Source organism: Sorex fumeus, unplaced genomic scaffold, assembly GCF_029834395.1.
Source record: "Sorex fumeus unplaced genomic scaffold, SorFum_2.1 ptg000034l, whole genome shotgun sequence".
Classification (NCBI taxonomy): Eukaryota; Metazoa; Chordata; class Mammalia; order Eulipotyphla; family Soricidae; genus Sorex; species Sorex fumeus.
In genome coordinates this window covers 25290652-25313304 of record NW_026606091.1, presented here as the reverse complement: position 1 = coordinate 25313304, position 22653 = coordinate 25290652, and the positions used below count along the sequence as shown (strand labels likewise).

Sequence of the window (22653 nt, the reverse complement as noted above, 5' to 3'; positions counted from 1 at the left end):
CTATATTTGGCCAAAATATTCTGGTTTAGATACAGATATGTACAGAAGGTCGAAAGGAAGGGGAATCAGGCAAAAAATGGGGGGGGGGGGGGCGGGGGCAGGTCTATGTACAAGGCTGAGCTGCAAAGGCAACAAATTCCAGACGAGGTTGGGTTTGGGGGCTCGCTGGTTTCCAGCTCATGTGATAGTGTCCTTTTTTGGTATGTGAAGAAATAGTGGCCTCTGCCCACCCAGGCTCCAGCCATAGAGACGGTATGAGTTGAGAGGAAGTGGGCCTTACAGGAGCCCCGCAGGTCCTTTCCGCTCTCCCAAAAGCCAGTAAGTTCGCATCTTGCCTTTTCCCTGGAAGAAGGCAGTGGAGAAAATTCAGATTGTTCTCTTCATTCCTTTATCTCTCTCGCTTCCCCATGATTCCATAATCACTTCCAGCCTCCCTTTCTTTGACCACCCCCTCTCCATAGCCTGCTGTCACCTTCATCTCCACATCCCCCCGAAGCTCTAGCTGGAAGCATCCAAGCTCATCCAGGGCATCTTTGGTGGTGGAGGAGACATGAATCTTCAGGGCTGGAAGGATGGAATGGGAGTATGGCAAGAATAGTTCATGAAAAAACAACAAAGGAATTTGTGGTCTCAGAGAGAGCTTCTTCACCCCCATCCCTAGGTGTTCTTCATCTCCCCAGTATATATGCATTTGTTTGAGACTCTGCCCAAAGATGGGGTAGTTGGAATCGAGATGAGAAACCCTGAAAGGAAGAGAAGGGCAATCTGCTAAAGCTATGGCAGAGGAATGCTATCTCACCCTGACCATTAGACTCCATTCGGGACGCTGTGTTCACTGTGTCTCCAAAAAGGCAATAGCGGGGCATCTTCAGGCCAACGACCCCAGCACAGACAGGTCCTATGAGAAGAAACAGGTTGGAGATCCTAGAACAGGTTGAAGGTCCTGGAACAAGGGCTCGAATGAGAGTCACCCTTACCTGTGTGGACCCCGATGCGTAATCTCAGCTGGTCATGGGGCCGGTGGCGGATGCGGAAGGAAGAAACTGCATCTAGCAATGCGAGGGCCATGCGAGCAATTTCTGGAGCATGGCGTTGGCCATTTCGGCCAGGGAGGCCAGATACCACCATGTAGGCATCTCCAATTGTCTCTACCTGGTCGAGAAAGGGATCCAAAGGTCACTACTACCTTATAAGGGAGATTAGGGGAAGGTGGGCATACAGCCCACTCAAAATAATTGCCATGGTCTGAGGCTTTGGAGGACATTCAAGCCCTTGGCTCAGCACCTGGTGAAGAGTCAGCAGATGTTTGCTGAATGAACAGGCATGCTGACACTACCATAGCATGAGCGAACAGGCTTTGTTGTCAGAATATTGAATGACTAACACGGGGCTGACCGGAAGAGCATGAAGGCTGATGAGGAAGCCCAGCAGGAACCTGAACTGGGCTCCAGACAGCCTGACCACATGAGAGTGGAGAGTTGCTTGAACTCATTGTTCCACTCTGGACTGTTTAAGGGATAAAGGGGTGCTGTGACTGAAACTTTTTTTTTATTAGTGAAACACCATGAGGTACAGTTATAGACTTACAATTTTTTGTGCTTGGGTTTCAGTTATACACTGATCAAGTTCCCATCCCTCCACCAGTGCCCATCTGAAACTTAATCTCCAAGAGTTCCAGAAACAATTTTATAGACACACGAGTAAATATTTTTTAGTGATACTGCTGGGAGACTACTAAATTATTAGTATATCTGGGTAAGAGAGTGTATAAGTTCTTTGTTCCAGTAATAGAGAAATATAATAACAGATGACAGGGTTAGTCCAAAAGTAAGAGACAGGACTGACATTATGTGTACAATGTTGGACAAGTTCCACAACCATACTATTTTCCCAACATATTGATAAGATACCTTCCAACTCAGGAAACTTCTGCTGCCTGCCGAAGGCCACACACTTAGCAGCAAAGCCAAATACACCAATCCAGGGCATCGCTGTTCTCTCAATCACAAGAGGGGCTGCCCCCTACCAACTCAGCAAGTTCGACAGAAAATGTTTATGTCATAGTCAGATCCTGCAGCCCTATAAATCACTCTGTGCCCATATCCTGTATGGTGTTTCCATGAGTGGAAAAGAGCAAAGAGCAGCAAATCAATCATATGATGGTGCCAACTGAGGAAGCTTAACAATTCCTAAGATGAGACTGCAATGTAGGCACAGAACCAGAACCTCATTTGCCTATGCTGAGAGGCTGGGGGCCAAGATGACTCCAGGTTAGGGCAGGGGTGGTCTGTGGAGTCCCAGAAGACTGGATTTTAAAGTTGGTGTCAGGAGAAAGGTAGCCCTAGCTCTCACCTTGTAAACATCAAAATTGTCGATGATGGCATCAAAGCAGGTGTACAGGTCATTAAGAAGTGTCACCACCTAACAGGATGGCAAAGTAGAGGCCCTGAGTCTTGTGCCCCACTTGTGACCCACAGGCGGTCTCCAGAACAAACCTTCCCTGTTAGCAGGGTCACCCACTCCACCCCGGTGTCTCATGCATAGCTCTCACCTGCATGGGGGTGCTCTCTGCTGACAACGCGGTAAAGCCCACAATGTCACTGAAGTAGATGGTGACACTGTCAAAGGCCTCTGCCTGCACAGTCTCACCCCGCTTTAACTGCTCTGCCACCGAGCTAGGAAGCAAGCAAGAGTGAGAGTTGAGCCCAGCTCAGAGATAGAGCATGGGAGAGGGAGGAAGGAACAGTGTGTGTGTCTGGGACAAGCAACTAGGATCACAGAAGCAGAGGCTGGCAAAGGAGAAGGAAGGTAGAAGGGAAGACATCATAGTCTAGCCCAAAGGAAGGTGTGTAAGTGGGGGCTGTGGGCAGAGATGAGAAGGGACCCCTCCCCCGGAATGGAGTAGAAGAGGGCTGGGGAAGCCAAGTAGACTCCCTGGGCCACATTGAAGACGGGGCCTCCAGCCAGAATGGCTCAGCATGGTGAGACGTAACAAAGCAAGGGGTTAAGGATAGGAAATAAGTTCTTAGGGGTGTGATGTGAGGCAAAACCCAACAGAGCAGAACACCAAGGGAAAATTCGGCGCAGGGACCCAGGGCCTCACTGGGGCAGAATTTGGTAGAGCAGCGCCTCTGCCTTGCGCTTCTCCTCCAGGTAGGCCTGCGTGCGCTCCTCCACTAGCTTCTCCAGGTTGTTGGCGTACTGCTCCATACGCAACAGGAGGTTGTCCAGGATGCTGGTGCCCCCCTCCCTAGGGGGAGACCAGGAGATGGCACCTACTCCAAGATTCTCACTCTCAGCTCTGCCTAGTCACACAGCCCTCTGCCCCCCGCCCCCCTCCCCCCACGGCCCCACCTCATCCACTGAGACTGGCTGGACTTCTATCCCTGGGCATCTCTGCCCCCTAGTGCCTTCTTACTTGTTAAAGCGGCGAATGAAGCCCTTAATCTGCCCAAAGTCAGGTCGCTCTGCTGGGTCCTGGGCCCAACATCGCTCCATCAGCAAAACTAGCTCTTCGTTCAGTTGGGTCCGGTCGATGCTTGGTCGGAAATAAGGTCGCTGACCATTTCGGACCTTCTGCACAATCTCTGAGGGTTTACACGAAGGGTTTAGATGAAGAACTGGAAACTTCTTTTATTCCTGTATAAAAGAGTCTACGGGGAGGAGATTGACTCACCTTTGGGACTGAGATCAAGTCCCTCCAAGTAGAAAGGACCACTTCGAAGAGCTATCTCCTGTAAGATGATCCCAAAGCTATAGACATCAGCCTTCTGCATGCCGGCAGTTGGCAAGGAATTCCCACTGAGAAGTTCTGGGGCAGTCCACAGCTTCTCTGAAAAGAGGGACCAGGCTAGTCAGGTCCCCTCAAAGGGTATCCCCAAGACTACCTAGCCTCATTCCCATTGCACTCCCCATCTCACTGTTAGTTCTATCTCCCTCTACCACCCGCCTTGGTGGAAATGATCAGGACCACAGAGCAACATAAAGTGGACTGTAGGGGAAGGCCTCACTGGCATAGAGGGCGTGGCTGTCATCAGGTTCTGCGGTTGATCGGAAGCTGGCCAGGCCATAGTCTGTGATTTTGAGCACAAAACGACTATCCACCACACAGTTGGAGGACTTGAGACTCCCATGGGATGCAATAATGCTGTTGTGGAGAAAGGCCATGCCCTGCAGGATACAGATTAAGTCATAGGATTGGGTAATCTCTACCAGCTCTCCACAAAATGGGATTTAGGTAGCTGTCAAAAGATTTTGGGATCACAAAAACAATAAGCTAATTTTGGAGGGCCTCCTTTACATGATTTCCACCCGAGGAGGCAGACGAAATAGAAAAATTCTCCCTTCCCATTGCTTTAGGCAGTCTATAGGCATCCAGGTTATCAAAGATAGGAGAAACACTTTAGGGAAGAAATAAGAAGAGCCAGCCATTATTATGCTGGAAAGGTATCCTTTGAAGGGTGATGAAAACAGAGCTCTTAGAACTCCAAAAAGGATATGACATTGTGGTGCCTCAAGTTTGTGGCCACTAATTCAGAAGACATGGTTTGAAACACAAATATCAGGAGTACCTAGGTGAATGAAGAAGACTAACCAATTGCAACTTGAAAACACAACCCATATAGGCAGTCGGAATGGAGGAATAAGGTGATCCACTGAAGGACTTGTGAGGTCAAGAGAAAGTGGAGAAAACAGTAAGTTAGAAAAATCTGGGAAGCAGCCATGTGAAGTGCAGCTGTCCAGCCAGCACAGAAGACTGGCACTTCTGGCCCCCCAGAGTCAGAGTCTTTGCCCCAGTCTTTGTCCCATGGGACTATAAGGCTATAGAGTCAGAAGATGCAGAGTGGTATTTCCCAGCAGTGATCCATCTGCCCAGATGGAACAGGGTGAGGACAGTGATCCATATGCTCACCAAATACTAAATGCTAAATGCTTAGCTCTGGGCCTAAACAATTCATTGTTATAGTCTGTGAACTCTTATTTCTTATTCATTTTGATATTTGCAAAATCTTTGGAACTCCCAAGATAACTAAAAGCAGAAAAAAAATTGGCCTTCTTATCTCGTTCTTAATTTTCTTCTTTAAAATTATTGTTCACTTGGGGCTGGAGACATAGTACAGCAGGTAGGGTGCTTGCCTTGCTTGCAGCCAACCTGGGTTCAATCCATGGCACCCCATGTGGTCCCCCAAACCAAGCCAGGAGTGATCCCTGAGCACAGAGTCAGCAGTAAGCCCTAATCACTGACAGATGCAACCCCAAAGCAAACAGAATCAAAACAAATTATTAGAGTCATGACTGTCTTATGTTTATCATCACTCGTCTACTTGAGTACCACATCAAATTTTTCTAATATTTTTTTCTCATTTGAAGGCAAACTTTCATGCACACATACAAAAGCAATTTTTAACGACTTCATGTGAATTAACCAAAAGACCAAAACAAGCTTCAGGTGTGGCATTAGCAATACACAAGAATGGCTTGCTGACTATGGGACCTGCTTTTCTTTTTTTTGTTTGTTTGGTTTTTGGGTCACACCCGGTGATGCACAGAGGTTACTCCTGGCTCATGCACTCAGGAATTACTTCTGGCTCGGGGAACCATATGGGATTCTGGGAATCGAACCCGGGTTGGCCATGTGCAAGGCAAATGCCCTACCCACTGTGCTCTCGCTCCAGCCCGGAGGACCTGCTTTTCAACATCTGTAAAACTCATGTAAGATTTATATTTATTTCTCCACAAATTTATGGATTTAGGAGGTGCTTGAAAATACCTGGATCCCAGTATATTGGGACATTTCAAAGTTGTAATACAATTTCCAATATTTCTCTTAGATTTACTAGTAAATTTTCTAATATTTCCACTTGGGTGGAATGAAAAAGACAGTACAGGGGTTGAGGTGCTTGCTTGCATGTGGCTGATCCTGGTTAGATCCCAAGCACTGCATATGGTCCCACAAGCACCAGTGTGGTCCCAAATCCTCAAAAAAATAAGATTTTTGAACAAAAGAAGATATGCCAAATGTTGGTGAGTGAATAAATGAGAAAAGCAGGTGATAAATGCATTTGAAAACCATCTTTTCCTCACTAAAGAATTTCATTCTAAATTCTTGGAGGGTTATTAAAAATGAATGAGAGATGTGAAGCCTAAGTCTAAAGAGAAAAAAATCCTCTCAAGTACAATATTCTTTGTGACAGAAAATCTCATTCTCCCACCCCATGGTTATTATTCATGTCTTTATCACCCAACTGTAGAATAATATCCCACATGGAAAGAATCCGACTTTGAGAGGGCTAGACAGAGACAAGCAAAGACAGAATGAGAGAGGCATTTAAGAGTGGGGAAGACTCACCTTAACAAGGTCGTTAATGAGTGAATAACGGAACATCCAGTCCAAGTTGATGCTGTCATTCTCCAGAATATCCTGTTAAGCAACACCAAATGCTGTAGATCTCTGGAGTCTCTCTACCTAGCACTTGTGGCCAGTCAGTGTAACTTAGGGCCTCTCTCCCCACTGCCAATCTCCCGCTCTCCCTCACCTGCAGACTCCCACGAGGACAATACTCTGTGACAATACAGATGTTGGGAGGGTCTATACAGGCACCAATGAAGCGAGTGAGATGGTTGAACTGAACATCTCTCATCTAGCAGAAAACAAGGAAATGGGGTGGAAACGGTCATGGGAATAGCTATTAGAAACAGAAACCCAACTAGTCTTTCTCTTGGCTACCTGGAGTTGAAATCATTTCTAAGTAACCCCCTTGCCCTCATCCAAACAGACCCTCCCATTGCCTTCCCCACCCCCTCTCCTATTCCTAGCTGACCCCTCTCTTGAACCTATACCCCATCACATACATGCTTGAGTTCAAACAGAACCTGCCGGGTCAACTCAATGCGCTTCTTATTCACATGTTTGATGGCAACAACATTTCCCTGAAGGTGAGAGTGAGAGGAAAGAGGAAAATTAGCATCAGAGAGAGTTGCTGGGAGCCAGGAAATAACTGGAGAACTGCAGAGCATCCGGATGCTCAGCCAGGCACAGAGAGGAAGATTCATGGGAAGACAGAGGTTCATGGGAAAAGGTGGCAGATGGGAATGAGACAGGATGAAATGACGGGGACCAGAACAAGCGGATGACTGTTCACCTTGAAGTGACCGGTGTTGGCAAAGATCTGGTATTTCCCATGGGCTGTCATGAGCGAGCCGTAACTGGATCCCCGCTGGGGCCAAAGGCAACATGGAGGCGGAAGGATGAAAGACACATTAGATGGTGGTGGCAGTGTGGGGACCATCATTCCAGGCCAATGCACTGGGAAAGATCCTGGGGAGGGGGAGACGACGACAACGGACTCAGAGGGAAGCAGAGGGACAGCTGGGACCAGGACTCACCAGCGACAGAGTCAGGCGGCTGCCTGCACCTTTATGGCAGCGCTCCGAGTTGCCAAACTGCAGCTCCTCCCAGCGAATGCGCCAGAGCATGCTCGCCAGCTCCTTCTCCAGCATGAGTTTTCTGTAAGGACTGCACACCTCAGTTGACTGGCCAGCCCAGTCCTACCACCCCAGCAGCCAGCAAGGAGGGCTGCAAGCTCTTCCCCGCAGCTCCTGAAGCTGCCATCCTCAGTAGTCCTGTAGCTGGGATGGGAAGCGAAGGGAGCATTCCCTCCCCACGCTCTGGGAGAAGCCCCGGGGCTAGAGGTCAGAGTTCTTTAAATGGTCGCATCCACGGAAAATCCCCCTTAGCAGAATCACTGTCCAGATAGTGGATCCAGTCCAGAATGACAAGTGGGAAAAGGAACGCCTAGGCTCCAAGACAAGGAAGAAGGCTCATGGGATCAGGGCTGTGACTCAGTGGCAAAGGACAGGCCTTGCATGTCTTAGACCTGGGTTCAAACCCCAAATACTGCAAACAAGAAAAAGAAAGAAAAGAAAAGAAAGAAAGACTAGAAAGGGCAGTATTGGGTATAAGTGACAACCACCACTCTGAGAGGTTGTTTCTCCCACCCACTGTTAAGGGACTAAAAAGTGATCTGGAAATTTGGGAGCTCGGGGGAGAGGGGACAGGGTGGGGGTGGTGGAGGCAGGGTGGGCGAACAAGTCAGTGAAAGTACAGAACTCACCGGAAAATAAGGAAGCTGGAAACCCCAAACATGATGAAGGTGATGCCCGTGCCCAGCGCCACAATGGCCAGAGTGGAGAGTGGAGCTGCAGGGGAGAGGGGGACCCTGAGAAAGACTGAGGGAGCAGTGAGGATGGGGAGGGGGTGATTCCTGGGTGGGGGACAAGAAGAGGCGCAGTGTCAAAGCAGAGGTAAAAATAAAACAGAGCCAGCGTGGCGTAGCGGAGTCAGGGGGCAGAGTCAAAGGAGGCAGGGAGAGCGAGGAAGGATGGATTGCTCCCAGTCCCTGCACACACCCACTTTTATCACAGGACGGGTCGTCCAAGTCAAAGGCACAGGGGGGGTTGTCCAAGGGGGGCGCCCCTTTCACCCAGGGGATAGGCCGCCCTGTCCACCAAATCTGCTTCTCGGCTCCCGAGTAGTGGGCTGCAGGCTGCGAGGAAGGACAGAGCTAGGCCCCCGGGCCTGCTTCCCTGGCCGCCTCCCCCAGACCGCAGCTCGGGGGCTGCTTTTCTCCTGACCCTCTTCCCCTGCCCCGCATCAAGTCCCTGCCACTGGTGCCTCTGCTGCTGGCCCCTCCGCCTTGCACCCTGGAAAGTAGGACCTTCAGGGGCCCCACTCTTCCCCGCCTCCTCCCCCAGCACCTGGAAGTCTCCAGAATCCAGGTCTCCCATGGCCCACAGGACAAAATCAGTCTCTCGGTCATTGTTCTTGTCCATAACAACCAGCCCGGTCACACCTAAGAGAGAGAGAAGAGTGCTCGCTCCTGTGAGATCTCCACTGAGTCCCTGGCTCAGCCCTGTGGTCACACCTGCACCCTGTCCTCATGAGGGATCCACTTTCGGCCATGTTCTCTGGCCCCCACTAATCCTGCCCCTGCCCACATTTTCTTTGGCCCACTCCACTCCCTAGCCTGAGGGCAGCCTTTGGGGGTCGTGCTGACCCTCTTTATTACCATGGTATCTTCGTCCCTGCATCTTCTCCACGATTCGCAGGCCATCTTTCCGGGTTCCCCCTTCCTGTACGGTCTCATTCAGGACCTCCGCATACAGCATGATCCCATCGTAGAAACAACCGGCGATGAGGTTCATCTGGGGATGGCAACTTTGGCAAGTGCTCCCCCAAAATCCTGGCAGGCCCCCTTCCCCAGCCCACTCTCCCACCATGTGGGTCTTCCAACTCCTCTTGCCTAGGGTTTGCTCTCTGTCGTTTGTGCATTTCTATGGTGCCAGAGAAGGGAGGTTCCTGGAGGGATTACACAGCACCTCACAGGGGCGAAGTCGGGGGAAGAGCTGGTCCTCCAGCCTGACCTCCTCAGAGAAACAGAGACCTGCTTACCAGGGAAGGGGCCAATTCCACACCAAAATCTTGCCGTGCTCTTCTCAGCAGACGATTCTGAAATTCCTGGTACTCAGGATTGGGGGGTTCCCGGTAGGTGATCACCAGCACCGTCTGTACCAACATATGAGGAAGAGTGAATAGGCTTCAAGATGGGCATTAGGGAGGAGAGGAAGCATGGTAGGAAACCAGGAGCATAACACATGATAGAAAAATAAATATGGGTGAGCCTAAAGGCTGAAACTATACTAAATGTGTGGTCTCTGTAGGATGAATGCATCCATAGAGAACCAAAATTTCACCAGAAATAATGAATTCATTCAAGCAGCAGGATACAACATCAAAATGCATACATCTGTTGCATTTCTTCTATATACAACTGAGTTAAAGGAAAGAAAAATTAAGGAAACAACCCTAGGGCCAGAGAGACAACACGGTGGGTAAGGCATTTGCCTTCCATGCAGCCAACCCGACTTCAATTCCCAGCACTCATTGGTCCCCTAAGTACTGCCAGAAGTTTCCCTGAGTATGACCCAGGAATAAGCCCTGAGAACCACTGGGTTTGGCCCAAAAAAACAACCAAACAGGATCCCAGCTATAACTGCACCAAAGAAAGATAAGGACCAGGAAGTAAACTTAACAAAGAAGGTAAAAGACCTAAAGACAGAAAGCTCTTAGATATTGTTAAAAGAAACAGAACACACAACAAAATGGAAAAGCAGCCCATATTCGTGGGTTGGAAGAATAAATGTTATTAAAAGGTCATGTTGGGCCAGAGAGAGTGAGAGACCTCAAGAGACTGAGTGACTGCTCTGCATGCAGGAGACCCAGGTGCAGCCTCCAGCAATGCCATAGTCCACAGAACACCACTGGGGGTGACCCCAGGACACAGAGCCAGGATTAGTCCCTGAGCACCACTGGGTATGACCCAAACAAAACAAACTAAAATCATAAAATAGCCATCTTACCTAAATCTAGCTATAGATTCAAAGCAATCCACATCAAAATAGCTGTGGCATGTTCAAGGAAAAATGTTTCTGGAATCACAAAAATACCCTGAATAGCCAAAGCAATTCTGAGATTTAAAAAAAAAAAGAAAGAAAAATGAAGACATCATACTTTTCTGACATCAAAGTATATTACTAAGCAACAGTAATTAAAACAATATGGTATTGGAACAAAAATAGGCCCACAAACTGATGGAATAAAGAGCCAAGAAATAAATCCAGACATATATGGACAAAAGAGTCAAGTCCATATAATGGAAAAAGGACAGCCTGTTCAGTAGGTGCTGCAGGGAAAACTGGATAGCCTCATGCAAAAATAAATAAATAAATCGCTAAAATTTGATGCAAAAATTAATTCAAAATGGGTTTCGTTAAAAAGTTGGATAGCAGACCAAATTCATAAAATACATATAAGAAACATAGGTGATACATTCTATCACAGATACATTTGGAGACTCAATTTCATTGGTAAGGGAAACAAAAGCAAGGATATACAGACAGACCTACATTACATTTTAAAAGCTTCTACAGAAAAAAACATACACAGAAACAAAGTGGTGGATAGCTTTTGAGAGAAGATATTCATATATCTAAGTAGGCATTGATATCCAAAATATATAAAGAATGCTCAGAAAAGCAAGCAACCAAAGCAAAAAAAAAAAAAAAGGTAAACGAGAGAAAAATACCTCTCCAAAGGGGACATACAGATGGCTCAGATGCATGAAAAAAAATACTATCTCCAATTATTAGAGAAATGTAAATCAAAACTAACAATTCACATCACTGAGAATGCCCTGTATCAAAAAAGATCGGAAATGACAGATGTTGGTGAGAATGTCGAGAGAAAAACAGCCCTGGTACACTGTTGGTGACAATGTAAATTGGTATAACCACTATGGAAAATGGTAAAAATATTTCTTTAAAAAAATAAAAGTGGAAGGGCCAGAGTAGTAGTACAATGAGTAGGGCATTTGCCTTGGACAGGATTAGCCCAAGTGTGGTCCCCCGAGCCCTGCCAGGATTGATGTCTGAGTGCAGAGCCAGGAGTTACCCCTGAGCATTGCCAGGTATGGCACCCAAACCAAAATTAATTAACTAATTAAGTAATATGGAATATGATCCAGCAATACCTCCCTAAGCACTTAATCAAAGGATACGAAAACACTAATTTGAAAGAACTTTTATACTCCTATGTTCATAGAGGCATGATTACAATTGCCAAAACATGAAACCAGCCTAAATGCCCATTGGCCTATGACTGGATAAAGAGGTGATAAGATGATAAATATACTCACCAGAATACCAATCTGTCATGAAAAAGATAAAACTGTGGCTTTAGGGGACTGGAGAGATAATACAGAGGGTAGGGTGCTTGCCTTGCACGACGCCGATCCGGGTTCAATCCCTGGCACCTCATATAGTTCCCCCAAGCCCCATGAGGAGTGATTCCTGAGCACAGAGGGCCAGGATTATGTCCTGAGCACCTTTGGGTGTGTGCACTTCCTTCCCCCAAAAAATAAAAAAAAGAAAAGAAAACTGCCTTTTGGAGGAAAATGAGTGGGACTTAAAGTGATTGTGCTAGGTGAAATAAGGAAGTAAAAGACAATTACTAAATGGGTTCATGCCTATGTGTAATATAAATAAGTAAAATTGATTGGCAAAAAAAGCAACAGAACTCTTAGTTAGTGAAAGCTGTGGTGACCAGCATCAAAGCTTGGGACTGGTGGGAGGAATGGGAGGTAGAGAAGGTTTGGGGGAGGTGGAGCAGCATGGGACCTGGAACTGTGGGTATAGTGAGCCCCATGTACAGAGGTGCTGCGCGATGGCCCTGAAATTCAAGGACACTGTAAGCTAATTATGACTCAACTAAAAAGGGGGGAAAAAACATGAGGGGAGGGAGAGGCGCTCCTTCCTGGAAGGTTAAAAGGAATGCTCTGGGAAGACAGAGCTGGGAAACTGAGAACACCAAACATCATCCTGGAGCCCCTGTTCCCATCAGCCTCCCCAGCAGGCTGCCTTCCCCCTCCCCGCTTTCCCTTCCCCCCAGATCCTCTGCTCTAACTCCTTCCTTCCTGCAAGTGGCTCCTGCTCCAGGGCTCCCTGTGAAGCACGAGAGCAGTGAAGCAGTGCCCCCTACTGTAACACCATCAACAAAATGCGCAGGGTTCCATCGAAGCCCCTTGAACGCTGCAGTATGTTAAGGAGATTTCAATCTTCTGCACCAGGGGAAATTCTTCCCCCAGTGATCCCATGTATGAAAAGCTGGGAGCACTTTCATTTAGCCCTGAAAGGCAGTGCCTGCTGTCAGCATTGCCCCTCCCACCCACCCCCACATACACACTGGCAGGGGCCCCAACACTTGACAGCAGATGTGTGTCCAAGAGAAAATCCCGTGCAAGTATAAGTAGGCATCACAGATGAGTAAGTGGCACCTGTCTGCGTGTCTCTGCCTCTCCATGTGCCTGCTTGGCTCCCACGGGCCTCCCACAGTTCCCCTGCCTGAGGCTTCCCCATCTCCTCAGGCTGCCACTAACCCTGAGACCAATCTCTAGCCTGGAGAGAAAACTGGCTGTTCCACTTCAAGGCAAGCCTTCAGATGAAAATGTCCTGTGACAATGTGGCTGTTCAAAACTCAGCAGTTGACCCTCTCTCTACCTGTGTTGTTGATTTCTGTCTTAGGATGTCCACGAGACCATAGCAATACTCAATAATCACATACGATCTGTTACAGAACAGCCTACTGCAGGGAAAAGACAACAAAGTCAGATCTTTTAAAGGGAGAATGTAGGGGCTGGAGCAATAGCACAGCGGGTAGGGCGTTTGCCTTGCAAACGACTGACCCGGGTTCAATTCCCAGCATCCCATATGATCCCCTGAGCACCGCCAGGGGTGATTCCTGAGTACAGAGCCAGGAGTAACCTCTGTGCATCACCGGGTGTGACCCCAAAAGCAAAAAAATTAAATAAATACAAAGTAAAAATAAAGGGAGAATGTGGGATTTGTTTCTTATTTCTTAATTATTATTTATTTATTTATTTATTATTGGGTGGAGGGCACACCCAGCTGTGCTTGGAGGTGTCTGACTTTGTGTCTGGGCGTTGCTATGGTCTCAGTTCTCCAAGAGACCATCTGGGGTACCAGGGATCAAGCTGGTATAGACAGCAGGCAAGGCAAGCACCTTAACCCCTGTACCATCTCTCCACTTTAACCCCTGTACCATCTCTCCAGCCCCTAATGTAGGTTATAGCAGATTAAAGTTGGCTTTACAGTATCACTATTCTTACTGATGTATTTGAATGTGCGGATTCTCTCACTCTTGGGCAAGACTGAAAAATGAGAAAGGCCAGAGAAAGGGGTTGGGTCATTCATTTAGAGCTCTCCCAAGAATGGGAGAAAAAAGAAGGGAGAATTTTATAGACAAACAATGAAAGAGTTGGAAAAGAGTTGGGAAAAATTAGAAAAGATCAAATCGAGCACAATTTATATTTCAATGTAGACTGATGAAAGACTCGTTTTGTTTTTCATTCATTTGGGGGGAGGGGGTTTCCCCAGTGGTGCTGTCACTCCAACTGGGGCTCCATGGTGCTACAGAACCAGCTGATACCAGGGATAGGACCAAGGACCTCTGCATGCCAGGCATGTATTCCAGCCCTCTGAAGTACCTCCCTGGCCCTGATAGGTTTTTACTCTTCTGGGGGGTGGGGGAATGGGAGGGTGTGGAGGTGATGGGGCATACAACAGCACTCACAGGTTACTTCAGGATAGGCGCTCAAGGAACATGTGGTGCTGAGGCTAGAACCCAGGGCTTCCACATGCAAAGTATGTTCCCCAGCCCTTTGAGTCATTGCCCCGGACTGATTATATGTTTTTACTGCTTTTACAACACCTGGTAATTCTCTAGGTTGGTCTGTTTGCTAGACTGGCAGTTCACAAACTCTGGCTTCCTAACCTCCTTTGCTACGAAAACTTATTAAGAATCCCAAAGAGTTTTTGTTTATTTGGATTATTATAAACATCAATATTTACCATTTTAGAAGTCACAACTGACAAACTTTTGAAACACAAGAAAACACACAAATTTTTTCCAAAAAAAAATGTTTTTAAAATGAGAAAACACAAGCACACCTTCCATAGCTGCCAGAGTGATAACATCATCACTTGTCACGTAGCCCCTGGAAAACTCCACTACACACAAGGGAAGAATGAGAAGGAGAGGCAAATAACATCTCAGGAGTTTAAAAAACTATTTTTAAAAGAGTTTTGTCCTTGTGCTGCCCCTAAAAGGATTTCACGGGCCCCCAGGATCCTAAGACCAAGACCACACTTTTAAATGTGCAATGTTAGATTCTGTTTTGCTGTGGGACAGAAGGAAGGAGGGAGGGAAGGACACAGGGGCAAGAGAGAAGGGGAGGTAGGTAGTTGTATCCCATTTCACAATAAAATCCAAGAAAATCCCTGCTTATTAATTGTGAAAACGATTAATAAGCAGGGACTGGGCCATAGCTCCATGATAGAGCACTTGCCTTGAATAGATGAGACCCTAAGTTTGCCCTATGGCATCCAATAATAATAATAAGAGAAAAAAGTAAGCAAGGGATGCCAAAAATGGTGAAAATTCAGTGGTAAACTGGAATCAAGCATGCAACAGGAAATGTGCATGGGCAGGAGATGGCCACATCGCACCCCCACACCCTTCCTCCCGATCCCACCTGGGCCACAGCAGGAGGCCCCATCAGCTGCAACCTAATTGGACAAAGCAGTCTCCAAGAAGAGATTCTGCCTTCTGTAACACAAAACACATGCCTTAGTGCTCGCCTCCCCTCCTGTAACCAGTGGCCCCAGCCTTCACCTCCTCTCTTGTGAGTCACCCAGGTTGGCCTGCCCAGGTCTCTCACCCTGGAATCCTCAAGCACCCAGCCTGAGTCTTCGGACCCTCCCAGCCCAGCCATTTGCTTACTTCGTGCCACTGTTTCTACTTCATCTTGCTTGTCCTGGTTGATCATCCTGGATTACAGCTCTCACCAACATACTTCTGCTAGGCTGCACCACCCTTCCTGTTCTCTCTTCCCCAACAGACACCCAACACAGTGGGGAAAACAAAGATAACCCTGGCCCCTGTTCTCTGAAGGAGAGGGAAAATTCTCTTCAGACTACTCTTCCCTGGAAGTCTGAAGCCAGCATGGGGATGGAGGGGGTTTCTCTTGAGGCTGACACTCCCACCCTGGGAAAGCTTTGGGCATCTGCATTCAGGAGATCCCCAACTTCTCTGCCAGATTTTCCAGGCAGGCCTGGTCCAGACCCCACGGGAGCAGCTATCTCTCCGGGGTCAGTGCTCTTTCACCCCTGGTTTTATTCTGCATTGGGAAAGGATGTGCACACCTCATCATCCGTTTATAGCCCCCACTACCTCAAAGTACTGGTTTTCCCCTCCGCATATTCTTAACTGCCTAGTTTCCTTCTCCTGAGTCATAGAAAAATTTCTCTTTTTTCCTTCATCTTCATAGTGCCTATGGTGAGTGAGAGAGCTGAGAATTCTTCTATGAAGCTGGTTGTTCGCTAGCAAGATCCCTGGTCCTCAAGTGTCAGGGGCCCCTTGGCTGTAGGAATTCACAAGAGAAGAGGTCCCGGAAGGTCATAAACTCTCTCTCCCTTGGCCACATTAGCTATGGTACAATTTCTTGGTCATTTTTTTCTCATACCTAACTCTACTCTTCTGTTATCTTTCTTTTTTTAGTGACATGTCACGACTTGTTTGCTTACTTGATAACCTGTCTCTCCTATTGAGGATAGTCCCTAAAAGACAGGAAACAACATCCATTATGTTCTCCACTGGACCCCAGTCTCAAGCACAGTAACTGGGACCCAGCCGACACTGAAGATAAGTCAGTCAATAACAGTTGGATTCAAGCAAATCCAACACAACTGAAACAAATTCTGCATCCTACAGCAGAATCTCAGCACAGAGCAGGAAATAGCCCAACCTGGGGATTTAGGGACTGTTTCCTAGAAATCTGAGTTTCAAAGACCCTACAAGCATTGACCAGACAGCGGGTAGGCTGTTGTCAGCCAAAGTTACAGTATTAGACAAAACCTTTACTGTCACCACCCATGTTCAAGAGTGGCGATCACAGGTGCATACACATGCAAACACACATGCCAGTCAGAATCCCATGCAAAGATACAATCCCCGCCATATTTGATCTAATTTACTGGAGAGGAGGGTCACCCAAGTCCAGCCGTATGTACATCTACTTAGAATCAAAGAACCGAGAAGGGAAAGGCAGAGTCTGGATAAACACTCAAGGGGAGAGTGGTACAGTAGTGAGAGAATCAGAGAACAAAGCAAAGGTATGGTGCGGGGAGACAGAGATTTGGGGTGAGAAAAGTAAGAGGGTTCCGGGCCAAAAGAACAAATGCTGAGGGCAGAGAGGACAAGCGCCTGTGGGTTCGAGAGAGGTCTGCCAGGCTGTGGTACTCAGCGTGGGGTAAGAGGAGACCCAGTGGAAAATGTGGGCGAGAGGCCTGGCACGTAGCTCAGTGGCAGAGCACATGCCTCACACATGTGAAGCCCTGGGTCCCTCCTCAGCATAGCAAAAAGAAAAAGAAATGGTTGAGAACTGACACAAAGGATCCTAAATGTTGCTATAAAGAGTCAGATCTTTATTCTGTAGGAAACAACCTACTGGGCATTGAGAGCAGGGCTGGAGAGAGCTCAGTCCAACTGTACTCAACCAGAGTGACCAGCCGGGGGCCGAACTCGAGGGTCACCACATGGTGCCCTGAGCACCTGGGGACTACTCAGTGGGTGCAGCCCCAAAATCCAAACAGAAAAACAAAACAAGAAAGTTTGGAGCAGAGAAGTGACGTGAATAAGCAAATCAATTTCCCCTACAGAGAGATCATTTCTGAAACACAGCCCATCCCTGTTCACCTCACGCCGCCTCCCTCCATTCTCACATGCCGCTGCCTTGGGCTTCCTCTTCTCATCCCACCTGAGCTCTGTCACTCCATTTCTCTTCACAGGAGAAGTCCAAGTGCCGCATTCCAGTCTGACACCCTTAATCGTCGGCTCAGAGCTCTCCTTAGTCCCAGCCTACCTTTGCCACACTCTTTCCTCTCCCTGATTTCTTGTCATGTTAGTATCTTGCTGGTCCCCTAGAAATGCTCATCCCCTTCTCTCTGTCCCACTCTGGAACGGGACTTCATCTTTAAAGTCAGTCTAGAGCCTCACTTCACCGACCCGCCCCTTCTCCTCCACACACACTGACCCTCCCTCCTCTGAGCCACTGCAGGTCTTGGTGTCTGTTCCAAGACTCAGGATCATCTCCTTTCTCAGCCTTGTCTCTAACTGCACCCATAAATGTGTCGCAATTACCCAGAAGTGTTGGGTTAGGAGGAGACCATCCTCAGGGCTATCAGGTTTTTTTCTGAGTGTTCCTCCCCCACAGTATAGTCTCTGGGGAAAGAATTTTTGGGGTCTTGAAAGCAACACCTGAGGCACAGAAGTGGGGACAGAAAGAAAGGATGGAGGAGGAAGGAAGGAAGGAAGGAAGGAAGGAAGGAAGGAAGGAGGGAGGGAGGGAGGGAGGGAGGGAGGAGGAAACGGAAGGAGAAAGGGAAGAAAGGGAGGGAGGGAGGGAGGAGAAAGGAAGGAAGGAGGAAGGGGAGAAAAAAAGAAGAGTGGGAGGGAGGGAGGAAGGAGGAAAGAAGGGAGGCACGAAGGCAGGCAGGGAGACAGGAAGGAAGCAGTCAACTCAGAAAGCTTCTCTTTACTCTTGCCCTTCATTGAGGGAGGTGTGTGGGAGGGTGTTCCTGGGGGCGCTTGTGAGAGCTGGAAAATCTCCAAAGAAGGAGGCCCACCTCCCCCTCCTTCAAGTCCAGCATAAGTGATACCTGGAAGGCCTCTTTGAGGGCCTGGGCCTGTTCCTGGGTGCGGTTGTCCTGCCATGGCCGGCCAGGAGAGCGTGTGGGGCCTGCGCGGAGACTCTCCCCGAAGACGTCCAGGTAAAAGAAGACGTAGTCTCCATTGGTCAGGTTCTCCCTCTGGGCCTGAAGCAGGATCTCATGCAGCATCTCCAAAGGGCCACAGATGTACACAACTGGGAGCGGGCACAGGATAGAAGGGCACCGTGAGAGCGAGTCCAGCCCCCAGCAGACCCCTCTCAGGACCATCTGTGTCTCCCTCTCTAGCCAGGAAGCATGAGCCCTCTCCCCTCTGCCAGATGCTCCTCTGTCAGGAGCACCCTGAGGCAATGCCGGCCATCTGGCAGGAGGCAGAGCCCCACTCCAGACCCTTGAGAGAAAGGGCTGTCAACTTGAAACCCCCCTCTTTCTAGAGGCTGCTCCCCATCCACCCCACCCCATCTTCCCCTCCCTGGGCTCCAAGTGCTCCGAGCATCTGTGTGGGACCCCTGCCTGTCTTTCCCAGCCAAAACTGCCACCCCTGGCCACTTTCATGCTGACCTCGCTATGTCTCTACCACTGAGAGTCCACGTGCCTCCGTGTCTGCCCACTTATGTATTTTAAATACATAAAGGGGCTACTCCCATCTCAGTGCTTGAGCCTGGCTCCCACTGCTGCTCAGGGGACCATGCAGTGCAGGGGACAGACCCCAGACCTCCCTCATGCAAAGCTCATGCTCCAGCCCACTGAGCCTTCTCCAGAGCCCAGATACACACTTTGGTGTGGCATCAACCACATTTCACTACTCTAGGTACATGCACTGCTCCCCCAAATTCAATATTCCCTCCAAATCTACAGTCTCTCTCAACAGAAGCCACCACCCCTCAAGCAAACCTGCCCTGGCGTCCATCTGCCCTGAGACCCACTGTCCCTCCAATCCCCATTATAGCCTGTCACAGGTGTGCGGTTCAGCCCCCCTCCCCATGCCCTCACCCCTAGCACCACACACAGCCCCTCAATGCCTCTCTCGCGGCCTGATTGACTGTTTCCCAGGGAGGCAGTGGCCCTCCTGCTGGACCCTGCCAGCCAGGGGGCTACACTCACTGCGGCCGTTGGCCCGGATGAAGTGCGTGGCCTGCTCCGGGCCTCCCGGCTCGCGCGCATACACCAGATGTTGCACCGTGAGGTTGCTCCCCTGGAGAGCCTCGAAGACGCCCTCAATGGTGAAGTAGTGAGGCCGGTCATCGGTGCGCGCGTCCAGGTACAGCAGGGCAGCACGGGCCGTCCAGTTGAAGTGCCCGTGCAGCGTCACCACAAACTCCCCCAGCTTGGGTGCTGAGGGACCCGTGCGCACCAGGGTGCGATAATGGTCATTCTTAGACGCAAAGCCAGAGGCCACGGCGCCCGCTGTCAGCAGGGGAAGGTTCCAGTGGGAGGCGAAGCGGGCCACGGAGGCCGCGGGATACACGCACCCAGGGCCCAATAGCAGGTCGGGGTCGTGGTACAGCTTGAGGTCCACCGCGCGCAGCGGCGCCAGGTACTCAGAGCAGACACCCTGCAGTTCCGAGCTGACCACCCGCAGCTCCATCGGCAGCGCCCGGCCCAGCGCCTCCATGGCCAGGGCCACAGCAGGACCCACGCGGGGCCAGGCCCAGGCATAGCTCAGATTGCGTTCTGGCAGCACCACGGCCAGGGTCAGGTTCCGCGCCCCGGGAGGTCGCACCCCACCTGCCAGGGCCGCCACCAACAGCAGGAGCGATGGCAGGGCCATGGGGAGCGAGCGGCAGCCCTCCGGGCCCTGGCACCTGGGGCACCTCTGGCCTAAAGGGGAGCCACGGGCACCACCCCCACCACCCAGCCTGGAACCTGGGGAAGGGCAGCCGAGCTGGAGAAGCTGGGTGGGCTGGCACCCAGAAAGGGCTGTGGGGGAGAGGCAGGGGGCAAGCGGAGGGGAGCCCCCCACAAGAGCTGGGGAGCCTAGGACCAGGACTGGGGGGCAAAGGGAAGGTGGCAGGATCAGGGAGGGGTCAAGGTGGGGTGCCTGGGCCCTACAGTGGCCTGATGGATCTTAAGCTGAGCAGGAACGGGGACGCGAGCTGGGGGTGGGCTGGGGGGTAGCAGGGAGGCCGGTACAAAGGAAGGGGCCGGCAGGGCGGAGAGCGGCGCGCAGGAGGCCCCGGGGGGACGGAGGTGGGGTGGGGGTCAGGTGGGAGCGGGCGGGCGGGCGCGGCGGAAGGACGGGGACCCCGGGCGGCGGGGAGCCAAGCGAGGCCTGGGCCGCGGGGCCGGGAAGGCAGGGGCCGAGCTCCGGCGCAGGCGGCTCCCGACGCTCCGGCCGGGGACGAACGGGCCCGGGCGCTGGCTCCCTCCGGCGCGTCCCGGCTCGGCTGCCGCGTCCCCCTTCCCCGGCCGCGCGTCCCGGGCCCGGGCGCCGGCGCTGCCAGCCGCGGCCTCCCGCCCGCCCCCCGCCTGGGCCCCGCCGCTCGTCCCCGCTCGGCTGGCCGCGGCCCGGCCCGTCTCGCTCGCTGCGCCCGCGGCGGCGGCCGAGGGTGACTCCCCGGGCAGGCCGCCCGCGCCCGCCCCGCGCCCCTCCCCGCGCCCCACCCTCCGGCGCCCGCGGCCCCCGCCCCCCGCCGGGGCCTGCAGCGCTGCCCGGGCCCGAGCCCGGGGCGCCCCCTACCCCGCGCCGCCCCGCAGCGCTCTCGCCGTCTCCCTCATTCCCGGGACGAGCTCGGGGTCTCGGTGCCCGCCGCCCCCCGCGCCGCGCGGACCCTGCTCCCGAGCTTCTCCCGCGCGCGGGGCTGCGCTAACGGGCCAGGTCCCATGGGTGGTTGGGGGGGCTCGGGTCCCTCACCAGCCCTGCTCCCGGGGAGCCTGACCTCCTCTTCGCGGCTCTGACCACACTGTCCCCCACCCCGGGTCTCCAGTGGCTGATTTTGGAGAGCCCACGAGTGCTCCGGAGCGCTCAGCCCACCACGCTCCCCAGGTGCCGTGCCAGGCCCCTCGCGTGCCAGCCACGTCCTCAGAGGGCCCCCCCCACCCCCGCCCAGCCCACCACGTGCTGGGGCGGACGCCCACACGGCCTCTCACTTCCTTTGTACCCCGCGCGTCCACCCACCCCGCGGTCCAGCTCGCACCTGAGACAGGCTCACAGATGGACCAGGCAACGGGCCCCGAGGGTGCCACCCCGCTCCCACGCTCCGTCCTCCTTAATGTCCCGCCCCACCCCAGATACCCCATATCTGGAGGGGCTGGACTATTAGCAACTTGCAGGGGGATGAGATCATGCTTGCTGGGAGGGTCTGCTATGGGACCTTGGGGACTTGGTTCGAACTGTCATTGAGACGCACATAAGCTCTTCCCCTCCCCCTGTCACAGCTGGTGTCCCCCTTCCAACCACTTCCCCAGAAAGCAGGGTGCCAAGACGTGGAGATTCGCTTTGGAAAGGGTGGGGGGGGGGGGGGGTTGGGAGCGGGAGTGGGGGGGGATGGGAGAGCAGGGAGGCGGGAGGAGCCTGCGGAATTTCTCCGAGATGAAGGCGACACCTAGTGGTAGAGAGAAATTAAGACTTTTATTCTTAGGGAAGATGCTGCTTTTATTGAACGTCCCAGAGCTGAGGGAGAGAAAACCGGAAAGATAACATCCCTACCTTTAAGGAGCTTACAGTTTCACTTCCTGGGGGAAAGACAAGCCTCAAGCCTAGTAGAAATGGAAGCTCCTTGACCATGGCAGCAACTCCAGCTCCCGACACTGTTGATGAGGAGGAATCTTATTTTGATCGGATCGAAGGGAGAAAGGATGGCATAGTCCAAAGGGCACTGAGAGGGGTCGGAGGGATAGCAAGATCTTGGGTTTCATTCACAAACTGCAAGAGCACCCAGCCGCACCAGGAGCTACCCTAAGCACAGAGGTGGGAGTCACTGCTGAGGGTCACTCCAAAATAAAAGTCAGTGGGAGAGTTCAAAGGGCATGGTCTATGTGCAGACCCGAGTTAGGTGATACCACAAGGTTCTCCAGGTCCCACTGGGTGCAAGTACAGCCAGGTATGATAAAGGACTGTGGGGCCAATGAAAAATAAATGGACCAAGCTTGACTTCCAGTGATCAAATACAGATGGTCCAGGGCTAACTTAGCAGTGGTTCAACTTTATTCATTCATGGGACGAGAGGGGGCCGTTGGCACACCCAGCAATGCCAGGGATTGAACCTGGGCCTTTCACACTCCAGCCCTTTGAGCCATCTCCCCAGCGCAGGATTTTTCAATTTTACAGCAGCACAAAAGTGACACACATAC

General features: G+C 51.2%; 1 protein-coding gene across 4 annotated transcripts; it reads right to left on the bottom strand.

The window, feature by feature from the left end:
* Positions 1-24: 24 nt before the first annotated feature.
* Positions 25-20280, bottom strand: NPR2 (natriuretic peptide receptor 2). 4 transcript variants are annotated; one of them, XM_056117079.1, is made up of 22 exons: positions 19465-20280; positions 18352-18557; positions 9452-9565; positions 9069-9204; positions 8758-8852; positions 8414-8546; positions 8115-8199; positions 7387-7516; positions 7143-7217; positions 6853-6930; positions 6537-6641; positions 6350-6421; positions 4011-4170; positions 3677-3832; positions 3419-3587; positions 3104-3250; positions 2552-2675; positions 2353-2421; positions 978-1152; positions 800-898; positions 473-564; positions 25-342 (listed from the first exon to the last, which is right to left on the bottom strand). In XM_056117079.1, the coding sequence occupies exons 1-22, from the start codon at positions 20129-20131 to the stop codon at positions 277-279; spliced, it is 3153 nt and encodes a 1050-aa protein (XP_055973054.1). In that variant the 5' UTR covers positions 20132-20280; the 3' UTR covers positions 25-276. The 4 variants fall into 4 exon arrangements, with proteins under 4 accessions (XP_055973054.1, XP_055973055.1, XP_055973056.1 ...); XM_056117080.1 differs by having other exon boundaries at positions 7387-7507; XM_056117081.1 differs by lacking the exon at positions 7143-7217.
* Between the last annotated feature and the right edge of the window lie 2373 nt (positions 20281-22653).